The following is a 12,987-nucleotide window of genomic DNA, read 5'->3' as shown; positions in this document are numbered from 1 at the left end:
TGGATAATCACTTTTATTATAATCCTTTTGTTCATCTGTATTCCTTCAGCTTAGGGATGCAAAGGCTTGGCCCCATGGGCACTCTTCTGTTCCAAAATCAAGATGCAGATTTCTCATCAAGGTGTGGGCATTTGCCTGCCCAGCCATGTGACGAGGCCAAGATATAAAATAAGTAAATTGTCCTTTTGGTTATGTGTTGGATATAATTCTGATCATGAGAATTAGGACCGTAAGCATCTACAAGGTTCTTGAAAAAGATAGTAAAAAGGGGATTTGATGCAAGAATAATTTACGTGGCATCCTACCAGCTCTCTGCACATGTAAGGAGCCAGAATATGGAAACTGCAGGAAGCAAGCTGGACAAATTATTCTGTAGGAGGCAGGTTAGGCACTGATACTAATCTAGAGGAAGTTATTTTAAACGGCACTTGTGCTTGCTGCTTTAAAGTTTTTCCTTCATAAGGAAATTGAACCTCTGTTCAAATAAATAAAACAGCTACTTTAGAACCTGATACAAAATTGCACAATCCATTTCCAGTCTGCTAACCATCCTAAGGAACAATGGAGGAGGTCAGAAAACCTGCAGTCCCTTTTGCATAGGAAAAAGTGTGTTTAATCCTAATTAAGTGTATAAATATTTTCAGTTAAAACTTTTGTGAAAAATATTTTTCTACAAGGTATATGGAAAATTTTTTATTTACCATTCTTTAGTAGTTTTAAAACAAGTAAGACTTCCTTATACATTTTATTGTTGATACAGAGAGGCCAAGAATTACATCAGAGCCTCAGGATGTGGACGTTACCTCAGGGAATACAGTATACTTCACTTGCAGAGCTGAAGGCAATCCTAAACCAGAAATTATCTGGCTTCGAAACAAGTAAGTTTAAAAGAGGAAGAGACAATCTTGATGTAAGTATGTTTGTCTGGGTGTGTGTACATTTCTGGGTGCATGTCCACACACATGACATGTTAATACATGGAATAGTTACAGCACAAACATATCATAATTAAAAGAAATATATGAAGTAATAATGGCCTATATCTGTTGTACTAGTAATTCTAAACACTTAAGAGATTATAACTTTAGAAAATATTAATTTATGACTATAATATTATTGGTAAGATTGTCAACTGTAGCTACACCTGCAAAGTTGCTCACACCTGTAAAACTGTAAATCATTTATATGTAAGTACCAGGCAATACAATATGGACATGTTGCATGTGCAGTTTGTGGGTTTAGCTGGTGTTTGCATACTCTGTGCAGGTCTGTTTGCATTACATTTTTAGGCAGAGCAAAAGCTACTTTTTTAAAGGACTCCAGCTGGATAAGAGTTAGGTTTCAGAGAAGGTCTTCCTTGAGCCACAGCTCCTCAGGGCAGCTTTCGTCCAAGGCGTAGCTCCATTCCAGGAGATGAGAGACATATCAATTTCCAGGCTCCCCAGACCAGTACATGGAGGGCGGGCAGGTGCTTATATCACAGGATTGTAGGGTAGTTCAGGTTGGAGGGGATCTCAGGAGGTCTCCAGTGCAGCCTTCTGCTCAAAGCAGGATCATACCAGGTCACTTTATCCAGCTGGATCTTAAAAGCCTCCAGTGATGGAGGTGGCACAAGCTCTATGGGCAACCTACTCCATTGCTTCTCCTCATTGCTTAGGGGATGAAGGGAAGGGCCTATAAAGGACGTGTGTCTTTCAGCAGCCGAAGGGCCAGCCTACTGCAGAGCTGCTGCTCAAGCTTTGCCCAGTGCCTGGCTCCCTCCAGCAGTGCTGGGCACAGCATGGCTGAACCAGCCATGTGGCAGCACATCGCCCCCCTTAAACTGATGTGAATTTACGACGGACACATGAATTGTGAGTTTGCCACTAGATTAATCAGACTTTGGCTTAGTAATGTTCTCATACAAATGGAGAACCTGATCTGGAAAATACATTCCCTCACATTTTATATTAGCAAGTTTGTTAGTTGTTGATAAGACGTTACACTGTAGAGTCCTGGTTCTGTAGCTTTGTGCTGATGTCAGTGAGAACCCTACTTTCAGGAAGGATACAATGTTTATGGAGTATGTCAAGAACAGAGCCTTGAACTTGGATGGTATAATTATTTCATTAAAATTTTCTTTGGCTCATGTACTTTTTGTAATAAACAAAGAAAACGTGTATTCAGAATACAGATATGAAAGAGTTTTAAGAAGAAATTTGAGCTTGGGGTGTGGGATTATTGACTCTGGCTTGTTTGCTGGCTGCATGAATGAGAGCAAAGCTCTTTGCAAGGTCATTGAATATGGCGAGATTTTGGTCAAAAGCCATTATTGACCTGTTGAGTGGTATGTTGAACAGATCAGCAAGCAGGCTTGGTTTTGTACATAGGGAGTGAGATCTCATCCCTCCTCTGTGCTTTCTTCATCTTGTACTGAGGGATGGAGTGAGAAACAGTCCCTTTAATAAAACCCCGTAACTGTTCTTAGTTAATATCACAGAAATGTATCCATGACATAGCCTGAAGACCTGATCTTAATTTATGTTTCAAGCAAGTACAGATTATAATTATACAAATTATCATTAGTGCTCCTCAAGCAATCCAGACAGAGGTTGGCACAAAGATGGTTTTATAGCAATTAACCCCTCTCCTAGTAGAAACTGAGTGTTGAACTTACGTTATATACTTCCAGCAGAAACATTTTAAATTGATTTGCCAGTTAGAACAGCCTTAAAAGAAAATGAGACCAGGTATATGTATTTTGTTCACTTTTTTCCCCCGTAAGCTTTTATTCATAAAAAGTGTTTTGGCTTTTCATTTTGAAGACATAATATTTGTATAAGAAAAATTGGTTTGTTTTTTGTTTTTCCTCCTCTTTAGGAGAAAACTGAAAGTTCTATTATTTTACTTAACACAGTAAAACTTTTTTTTTCCTCCCAAGTTATTTCTGGTAATATATTTTGGGGTTTATTATTTGGCAGTTTTCTGTGCTTGTGATTTAAAGGTTTAACTCCAGCAGATTCTTTTCTTCACAGTAATGAGCTTAGTATGAAAGAAGATTCCCGTCTAAACTTGCTAGATGACGGCACATTAATGATTCAGAATACTCAAGAAACAGACCAAGGCATTTACCAGTGCATGGCAAAGAATGTGGCTGGAGAAGTGAAAACTCAGGAAGTTACTCTTAGATACTTTGAGTCACCAGGTAAAGAACAGGAAGTCTGAATTTTGCATTCAGATAGAGAATTATTTTGATAATATTGCTAAAACTAAGATGCTTTGGCTCTTGTATGTTCTTGACATGTAGATTTCTTGTGCTTGGGCATCTTGAGAACTAGATCATGAAGTTATAATATCCCTAGAACAAAAATGCAAATCAGCCAATTAATATCTTTATTGTAGTATGCAATTCTGATGATAGTAGTGTAGGCTGTTTATAGAAGGGTTAGGAAAAGAGACTGTTGCACTGTGATGCTGCTCAGTGCAGTAATGTTCTCTCTGGATACCTGAAAACCACAAGCTTCTGAACAGGCCTCTGATGAAAGCTTTGGCACACCCTGTGCAGCCATTCTTGCTCACGAGCTTTTTAGCCTGAATCTCTCTAGCCAGTGCTTCATGTTTGCAAGCACTAAATTCCTGTCCAGGACTGCAGTGTTTCTAAATTCCAAACTTTTGCTCTGGGAAAATTTTGTTTTGAAACTCAGCATCAGGTAAACGTAAAATGTCACTGCAAAGCACGCATATAGTTGGGAAAAGTTACTAAAACGTAGCTTAATCAGTTTTGGGGTTTTGTGCACTTACGGCAATTTTTAGCCAGTTTGTTTTCTGGGTCTCAGTGTCTATGCCTCTGAAGAGATGTTTTTATAAAGAGTAGCAAATGAGAAGGAAATGTTTGAAAATTGTTTTAATGGCAGTTAAGAAAAAACATCAGTGCAATTATATGAGTTTTTATTTTTTAATCTATTGATATTTACAGATGTCTGCAGCTAGATTAGCCTTAAAATGAGGCAGAGTTTGCACCAAGATTAGAAGTATGTTGGAACAGAGCTATTAAAAACCCCCTAGATTCCCCAAGCTATTGGGTTATTCAGCTAAATTAGTGCTATATGAGCTAAAAGTCATACTTAGGCATTGTTCTTTTCTCACAGCCCGGCCAAGTTTTGTGATTCACCCGCAAAATACCGAAGTGCTAGTTGGAGAGAGTGTTACCCTGGAGTGCAGCGCAACCGGGCACCCTCAGCCGCGAATTACCTGGACCAAAGGCGACAGAACCCCTTTACCAAATGACCCTCGTGTCACGATAACTCCATCAGGAGGACTTTACATACAAAATGTGAAGCAGGAGGACAGTGGCGAGTATACCTGTTTTGCAACTAACAGCATAGATAATATCCATGCGACTGCGTACATCATAGTCCAAGGTGAGTAACATTAAACTAGGAGTGACATGCTGTAAAACATATTAGGAAGAGTGTATTACTTTAAATTGTGTGGGCTTGTCTTTTTTTTTCTGAATTGTCTGAGCTGAACTAAAATCATAACAATTTTTTTTTTTTAATTACACTATTCTAGTGTAGTCCATAGGAAAGTTGCTATACATTTTGCTCGGAGTAAGATATTATATACTAATTCTCTGAAAGCTAAGTTTCATTGATTATTCTCAGAAGTTAATCATTGGTGTTTTGAAATGTTTGTTTATATGTTTAATATTTCTTATGTTTTGTTTGCCTGTAGGAATAAGCGTGCAGTGACAAATTTGTGGGGGATTAAATTTTTTCTGTAAGAGGCAGCAGTCGTAGAGATTAGAATTTGTGTCTGGAGTACTACAAATTGAGTTTCAAGTACAGATCTGTGCTGCCTTTCTTTTGTAGACACTTCAATGAATGTGGAAACTGAGTTCCATGGAAACTATCACTCTGCCAGTTGAGGCATTAGCATAACTTTTCTGCAAAACAATACTCTAACTTATTGCGATCACAATAATTTTGGTATTGTATGTTGACAGTATGAATATAAAGTGTTTTGAGAACAATATATCAATCTCCTATATGCATGGAGAATTTTTTGCAAGTGTTTTCATGCTGGAACTTTTATTTCCAAAACATTTTGAGTAACCTTTAAATATAAGTTTGTTTCTGTTCTCATGTTAGGATCTCTAGTTGGCAAACAGTTTAGGTTGCAAGTGCTTTGTAATGAGTTCAGTTTTTAAACCTATACAAAACAACTTGTCCATGTGGTTTGTTCACTTATTATTCACCAATGGATGATTGTGTTTTGAGAGCTGAACAAATTGCTTCTCATGCTGATAATGCCATGATGTTACTGCAGAAATTGGCTCACACTCCACTCACTGCTTTCCTTTTGTGTAAAGAAGAAAACGAGCAGTTCAGGATGGTTTTGACTACATTGCATTTTCTTCACAATTTAGCTGAGGATTTTTTGAGAGGAAGAGAAGAAGGTATTTTTAATCCAGGGAACACTCCATGTTTGAGTCTGCAAGTCTCACTGTACCTCTTATTTTGGATCTATGCCAGTAGATCCCAGAGACCTTCACTGACACCAGGGCCAGGTTATGAGGGAGATGTTTCTGTTGCACAAGTGGCTGCCCTAATTCTGCCCTATGGCAGTCACAGTATGAGTCCCATTAGCGTCACTTTTCCCACCAATATGAGCTATTCAAGTCACACAGGAAACGGTATGTAATTTCAGACAGTCATGCATTTTTCAGTTTTTTTTAACCAGTTTATTTTCTCTTCTGTAGCTCTACCTCAGTTTACTGTCACTCCTCAAGACAAAACAGTGATTGAGGGACAAACCGTTGACTTCCCTTGTGAAGCGCAAGGCTATCCTCAGCCTGTTATTGCCTGGACTAAAGGAGGTAAGTGTGTTACATTTTTACTTTTAAACTACTAGAATAGTTTAGCTGTCATTTGGAATTGCTCATGCATTGAAAAGAATTGCATGTATATGTTCAGATGCTTCAGTCTCTGAAGGAAACAGAGCTCATCTCTTTCTGCTTTAGCCAGAAAAGGCAAGGCGTCCCACGGAAGCTAGCTGCCCAAGTATTTTTCATTATTCAGTAAAAAAGAGTCACTAAAATATACGTCTCCATAATAGATTCCTAATAATAAATGTTTAAGAAATATGAGACAAATCACATGTGGCAATACCTATCACTGCTGGTTTACTGCAGAAGAAATGGAGACGACTGTCATTAACTGGCGATCTGAAATTAGGTGGGATGTGCTCTCTTCAGAAACCAGAACAGTCCAACCTGGCAGCAGCATAACTGCACTTCTGTCACTTAATGTGGATTGACAGGAACACTGGGGTGCACTCTGCTGACTGTTTTATCAGGTTGTGGCCGTAAAGACATTAAGCCAGATCCAGCTGGAAGAAACACTGTAGTGAATGTTTTGTCAGTAAGTAAATATTCCACTTGAATCAAATAAAATAGCTCTAGCAGGCAAAACAACTCTTGGGAAACTCTAAGTTATGATGGATAAAGCTGATTTTTAAGAAGCTTTTGATCATTTTCATGCTGATAGTGTCCCTGTTTCTCCCTCTGCCAAGATTGCTCCAATCAAATGAAATGTCCAGAAAGGAAGAATAGGGTACAGACACGGATGTGCCTTTTATTTCATTTTTATTGTATTCCATTTTTTTAGGGCTGTCTTTATTTTTATATGGATTCTCTAGATGGCTCTAGGCAGATGAGATGAATTGTGTCTTACACACATAGCAATAATATGAAATGAACTGTAATACCTGTTGGTGTTCTTATGATGGTTTCTCATTTGGATGCTTTATCATGGTTCTTAAATGAAAATATTTATTTCTACTACAAACAGATAAGAGATCAGGATTATGATTGTGTGCATATGTATGTTTTGTTTGCTTTGTGTGTTTATCTTCTGAGAAGTAAAGGTTTCAAACTTTTTTCTTAAGAGACTTTAATTTTTTCCAATGTTTTATCTAATTTAAAATCTTCTGGATTTCCCTTTTTCTGACACAAAAGGACTTTTTTCTGCACTGCTATGAATAGGAAATGCTGTTGCTCTGTGTTTCAGGAGGCCAGTTGTCTGTTGACAGAAGACACTTAGTTCTATCCTCTGGAACCCTAAGGATTTCCAGGGTTGCTCTGCATGACCAGGGGCAGTATGAATGCCAAGCTGTCAACATTATCGGATCTCAACGAATTGTTGTATACCTAACCGTACAGCCTAGAGGTATGTTCTCCATGTACAGCTGCTGAAAAAAAAAGATTTAAGCTTACACTAAAATACACAGTACTGTGTCTGATTTATTTTTTTTTCCCTAAAATGTAAGATTAAGAATCATTTTTGATGGCACAGCATGTTAATATGAAGTAGTATATCTTTGTTTAGAATTAAAAAAGCTTTTGGAACAGAGCATGAATAGTGCTTACATTCTTCTTCAGCACTTTTGCTGCATTTTACAATGATTCTAAGTTGCTGGTTTTGAATTTTAAGGTGTTTTATTAGTTTTTATAAATTGAGCATGTGGGACAGTGTGCCCTGATAGGCTTTGAACAAAGTCACTTGGAGACTACATAAGCTTACAACTAAACATGGCCCTTTTTGATAAAAGCTTGTTAGAATGAGGCAATATCTTTTGTTGTTTAGAAAACTTGCTGTTCGGGGTATTGCTAACATTTCACACTTCTGATCATTATTTCTGAGTATATCTGGTTTTACATTCCAGGTGGTTTTTAATAAATAACATATATGGATACTTATCAGTATTTGTACAGAGTATCATTCCTGTCTTCCATGAAAAAAGTTTATCTGATTTACTCTTTTTTGTAAATAATGGAGGTTTGCTTTGTGGATAACAGTATTCCTATGCTTGGGAAAGTATTTTGTTTTGTGAAAAGACTAGTTTCTTACAAGACTGTATGCTGTTAACTAAATAGTGTTATTAACATAATGTTTTGATGTCCAGAAACAGAGTGTTTTATTTTACAACAGCAGAATGACCTTCACAATGAAAAGTCATTCCTTATACTGAAAATAAGCTGACACAGAAAAAAAACCCCACTCTATTTTCCTTATGCTTTTCTTCAAGTAAATTGTAAGCAAGCTACTTCTAGGATTAATTAGACTCTTAATTAGACGCTTGCCAATGTGACACCCATCTACAAGAAGGGCTGGAAAGAGGATCCGGGGGACCTACAGGCCTGTCAGCCTGACCTCCGTGCCGGGGAAGGTTATGGAGCGGTTCATCTTGAGTACGCTCAACAGACATGTGCAGGTCAACCAGGGGATCAGGCCCAGCCAGCATGGGTTCATGAAAGGCAGGTCCTGCTTGACCAACCTGATCTCCTTCTATGACCTGGTGACCCTCCTGGTGGATGAAGGAAAGGCTGTGGATGTCATCTACCTGGACTTCAGTAAAGCCTTTGACACCATCTCCCACAGCATTCTCCTAAGGAAGCTGGTGGCTCATGGCTTGGATGGGCGTAGTCTTTGCTGGGTAAAAAACTGGCTGGGTGGCCAAGCCCAGAGAGTAGTGGTAAATGGAGTTAAGTCCAGTTGGTGGCCGGTCACGAGCGGTGTTCCCCAGGGCTCTGTTTTGAGGCCAGCCTTGTTTAATATCTTTATCAACGATCTGGATGAGGGGATTGAGTGCACCCTCAGTAAGTTTGCAGATGACACCAAACTGGGTGGGAGTGTCGATCTGCTGGAGGGTAGGATGGCCCTGCAGAGGGACCTGGACAGGCTGGACCGATGGGCTGAGGCCAACTGTATGAGGTTCAACAAGGCCAAGTGCCGGGTCCTGCACTTCGGTCACAACAACCCCATGCAACGCTACAGGCTTGGGTAAGAGTGGCTGGAAAGCTGCCTGGCCGAAAAGGACCTGGGGGTGTTGGTTAGACAGCCGGCTGAACATGAGCCAGCAGTGTGCCCAGGTGGCCAAGAAGGCCAACAGCATCCTGGCTTGTGTCAGGAATAGTGTGGCCAGTAGGAGCAGGGAAGTGATTGTCCCCCTCTACTCAGCAGTGGTGAGGCCACACCTGGAATACTGTGTCCAGTTTTGGGCCCCTCAATACAAGAAAGACATTGAGGTGCTGGAGCGTGTCCAGAGAAGGGCAACGAAGCTGGTGAAGGGTCTGGAGCACAGGCCTTATGAGGAGCGGCTGAGGGAGCTGGGGGTGTTCAGCCTGGAGAAGAGGAGGCTGAGGGGAGACCTTATGGCTCTCTACAACTACCTGAAAGGAGGTTGTAGTGAGGTGGGTGTTGGTCTCTTCTCCCAAGTAGCAAGTGATAGGACGAGAGGAAATGGCCTCATGTTGCATGAGGGGAGGTTTAGATTGGATATTAGGAGAAATTTCTTCATGGAAAGTGTAGTCAAGCATTGGAACGGGCTGCCCAGAGAGGTGGTGGAGTCACCGTCCCTGGAGGTGTTCAAAAAACGGTTAGACATGGCACTTTGGGACATGGTTTAGTGGGCATGGTGGTGTTGCGTTGACGGTTGGATGGATGATCTTAGAGATCTTTTCCAACCTTAATGATTCCTAGTTTTTACTTTCATTAAAAAAATAATCCAGCCACCAAGCCAGGAAACATGAAATACTCTCCCCTTAATTGGTTTAGTGGTGGACTTGGTAGTGTTAGGTTAATGGTTGGACTGGATGATCTTAAGGTCCTTTTCCAACCTAAACGATTCTGTGATTCTATAATACTTATAATTTAGTTAATTACTTTGGTGTTATCTAAATTCAAGGAGATGAAACATTTAATTCAAAGCAGTTCTTGTTAGTGACCTCATTTTAAACAGTATTTTAGTGAAAGGGGCTCAAATGTATTCCTGAGCTTAGATGTCAGAAAAAAATTCCATTGTTTTTTCTTAGTTAAGAGTAGATTGGGGAGATCTATTTGTCAGAATTGAGATTTTTTTTTTTCCCATATGTGAAATTGTTGACTAAAATTCCATAAAACAAAACTGAATTTTAAAAAGTTTCATAGCCTTCCACCTGTGTTAAACTTCACTGAACTTGAGTAAAGTTTAATGAAATTGTTTTTGTGTAACTCAGCTTGCAAAATCCAGTCACCAAAAGATAGTAAATACAGGACTGAAGGCTGCATACGCAGTCTGAAATTGGAGCTCTCCATACATTCATTGCAATGCTGTTTTCAATTGTGCAAGGAGAGAAAACTTTTTCGTCTGGGCTTCTAACAAAAGGACTGTTCATCTGAGGAATGTCTAGTCAGTGGTCACTGCAGCTAAATCTGTATTAATGAATACAGATTAATGGTCCAGGTCTGTTTGCTGGGGTGACATGGCTTACATCCACAGAGCCAGACTCTCTTACCTCCCAGTGCTAGATGCCTGCCTCTGGATGCCGTATTTGAAGTGGTTTCTCGTCCTTGATAGCCATTTGCATACAAACAATTTAACACCAGGGCCAGATTTGGTTGGTAGCATAAATGTGTGCTGTGTGGCCAATACGTCTCTGTAAAAGCACAGTCCCCTCTCATACCTCCAAAACCACTGATATGTTACAGCAGAAATACAATTCTTAATGTCTTTATAATCTCGTATGTGCTTCTCATGATGATATCTGAGTGCTGGATGTCAATCTGTATTTGAAGGAAATTAGGATTAAAAAATGCATTCATTTTCTTCACACTGGATTTAGGTAACTGTGTACCTGGTGTCCTTAAAATTGAAGGTGATTTTTTGATGTTTTAAGGCCCAGGGCTCATTGGTGTCGGGGGGTACGAGCTCGATGAACGCTTAGCACCTTGGCAACATAGGCTGGAGGAATCACAGTTGAATGAGTTGTGGAAAGTTTTGCTTTCTTCATCTAAGAAATCTCTGTTGTTGCTATTTAAAAAATTAAAACATAAAAAAAATTGACAGAAGTTGATGGGCTATTCATTCTGGTGACTTTGTTCAGTTTTAGCTATTCACAGAAATTTTTGTCAGAGCTTTTAATTTACGGAACTTAAGTATTTTTGGCAGCTACTAGCCTGTTTTGTTAGAAATTAAGAGTACTTAAAAATGAGCCTTAAGCAGACATCAGGAATAAGGAATTTTATCTCTAAGACAAACTTACAAGCAACTAAAAACTTGCAGACAGAATAGGGCTATAGATTAAGAAGTATTGGGTAACTGAAAAAAAATAAACAGTGCTGACCTCTTTTTAGATTGTCTTTTGCACAAATTGTATTTCATGCCTTGTCAATGTATCATTTGTTTTTTTAGTGACTCCGGTGTTTGCCAGCGTTCCCAGTGACATGACAGTGGAGGTTGGCACAAACGTGCAGATCCCATGCAGCGCTCAAGGAGAGCCGGAGCCAGTAATTACATGGAATAAGGTACTAGATATTTGTTTAGTTGTTGCAGAAAGGCAGTGGCCTTTCCATCTCTTCGTAACTAGCTATTTAAAGTGCACATTGTCAAATTTTTGCTTGCTCTGGTGTCTGAAAACGTTACCTGAAGTTCAGTCAGCAAATCTTCTTTAATACAGAGCATGTATATAGATATCAAACCTGAATTTTATATATATAAAAATATATATATGGTTATGCAAATCATTATATAGACCAGCTAAAATTCATAATGTAGGCCTTAAAAAGCCTGTGTATTTTAGGGAGGGTTCTGTGTGAATATACTATTAATATTCACACTTTCAATGATACTATAGATATAAAGCAATAAAAAAGACTGTATTGCTGAACCTTTGACAGTGTTAGGCTGACACTTCAACCAGGACATGTTTCAGTAACACTTTGGTAAGCTCTCTGTGGCTTTGATTTCCATTGGTGCAATAATTGTTATCTCAAACTAATAGTTAGAGTTATTAGCAGAGTTACCAGTGAATTAATGGGTTGCTAATACTGATCTTCAGTTTTCCTGATTATCATCTTCTCTTCAATTAGTGAGCATTACAAAATGTACTTTGATGTACCTTAAATAGCTTCTAAACGTGTAGCACATGAAGAATTGATACATATAAAGCTCTTGAGATCTTAGTTGGTTAATTTTGAGTAAAATGAAATATATGTGTTTTCAAGAGATACTGTCTTATTTTTGGGTCTTAAATTTTATGTGGTGAGGACCTGTAAGCACTAAAATACGTTGATTTATAATAATGAGTACTTTTAAAAGTAAATAAATGCACTGTACAATTTAGAAGTACATGCAAGTCCTTCTGTCAACATAACTTTGTGAGTTTTTTATATAAGTTTATCTAAATCTATTTGGCTATTATCTTGGCATGCAAAATAGAAATATAAAATGAAAAAATAAAAGAGAAAAAGAAGGGAAAAATTCAGGTTTGAAAACAAAGAGTGTTTAGATTAACTAAACACTGTGCTTTGCTGCAGGATGGAGTACAGGTAACTGAGAGTGGAAAATTTCATGTTAGTCCAGAGGGATTTCTTACCATTCGCGATGTTGGAACAGCTGATGAAGGTCGATATGAATGTGTTGCCCGGAATACCATAGGATACTCCTCTGTTAGTATGGTGCTTAGTGTTAACGGTAAGGTGTATGAATCAGAGGTATGAGTTAGATTATTCGTTTTATTCTAACTGCCTAATTTGTAAGATGTAAAAAAGTTAATCGGATGTTAAATTCTTCCTTTTATTCATATTTTTGTTTTTCTCCCATAATCGTCTCTTTTTTGGTGTTTTTTTTTTTTTTCTTCATTTAGTTCAGGCAACTGTCTGCACAGATGTGAGTAAGATGGGAATATGTCAGCCAAAATATCTCCATGAGTTAAGATTCAAAACAAACAATGCTTTGGGCTCCAGTTAGTTAATACTACTTTCCTCTTGAGATATTATTTGGACCTATTAGAATTTGCTAGTTGAACACACAGTCTAATCTTTAGGGATAACTTGACAAAAAGTCCTGTGGCATCTTTAAAGGGGCACTTTACAGCACTTGGTTGAAAATTAGGCTCAACCATTGTGAAAGAATTCAGGAAAGTCATAATGATCTGAAGAAGCTAAAGGAGAAAACAGAAAGAAAAGG

At 38.6% G+C, this 12,987-nt stretch overlaps 1 protein-coding gene across 1 annotated transcript in view; it reads left to right on the top strand.

The window, feature by feature from the left end:
* PXDN (peroxidasin) overlaps positions 1-12,987 on the top strand; it is a 94,709-nt gene that overhangs the window by 48,238 nt on the left and 33,484 nt on the right. Inside the window, exons 8-14 of the mRNA XM_075707551.1 lie at positions 761-878; positions 3,015-3,184; positions 4,128-4,400; positions 5,741-5,857; positions 7,050-7,208; positions 11,212-11,324; positions 12,336-12,492. Of these exons, the coding sequence (XP_075563666.1) occupies positions 761-878; positions 3,015-3,184; positions 4,128-4,400; positions 5,741-5,857; positions 7,050-7,208; positions 11,212-11,324; positions 12,336-12,492 (1,107 nt within the window). The remainder of the gene's footprint in view (positions 1-760; positions 879-3,014; positions 3,185-4,127; positions 4,401-5,740; positions 5,858-7,049; positions 7,209-11,211; positions 11,325-12,335; positions 12,493-12,987) is intronic.

The sequence above is a fragment of the Pelecanus crispus genome, chromosome 3 (genome assembly GCF_030463565.1).
Source record: "Pelecanus crispus isolate bPelCri1 chromosome 3, bPelCri1.pri, whole genome shotgun sequence".
NCBI classification, from domain to species: Eukaryota; Metazoa; Chordata; class Aves; order Pelecaniformes; family Pelecanidae; genus Pelecanus; species Pelecanus crispus.
This window is presented reverse-complemented; position numbering and strand designations above follow the sequence as displayed.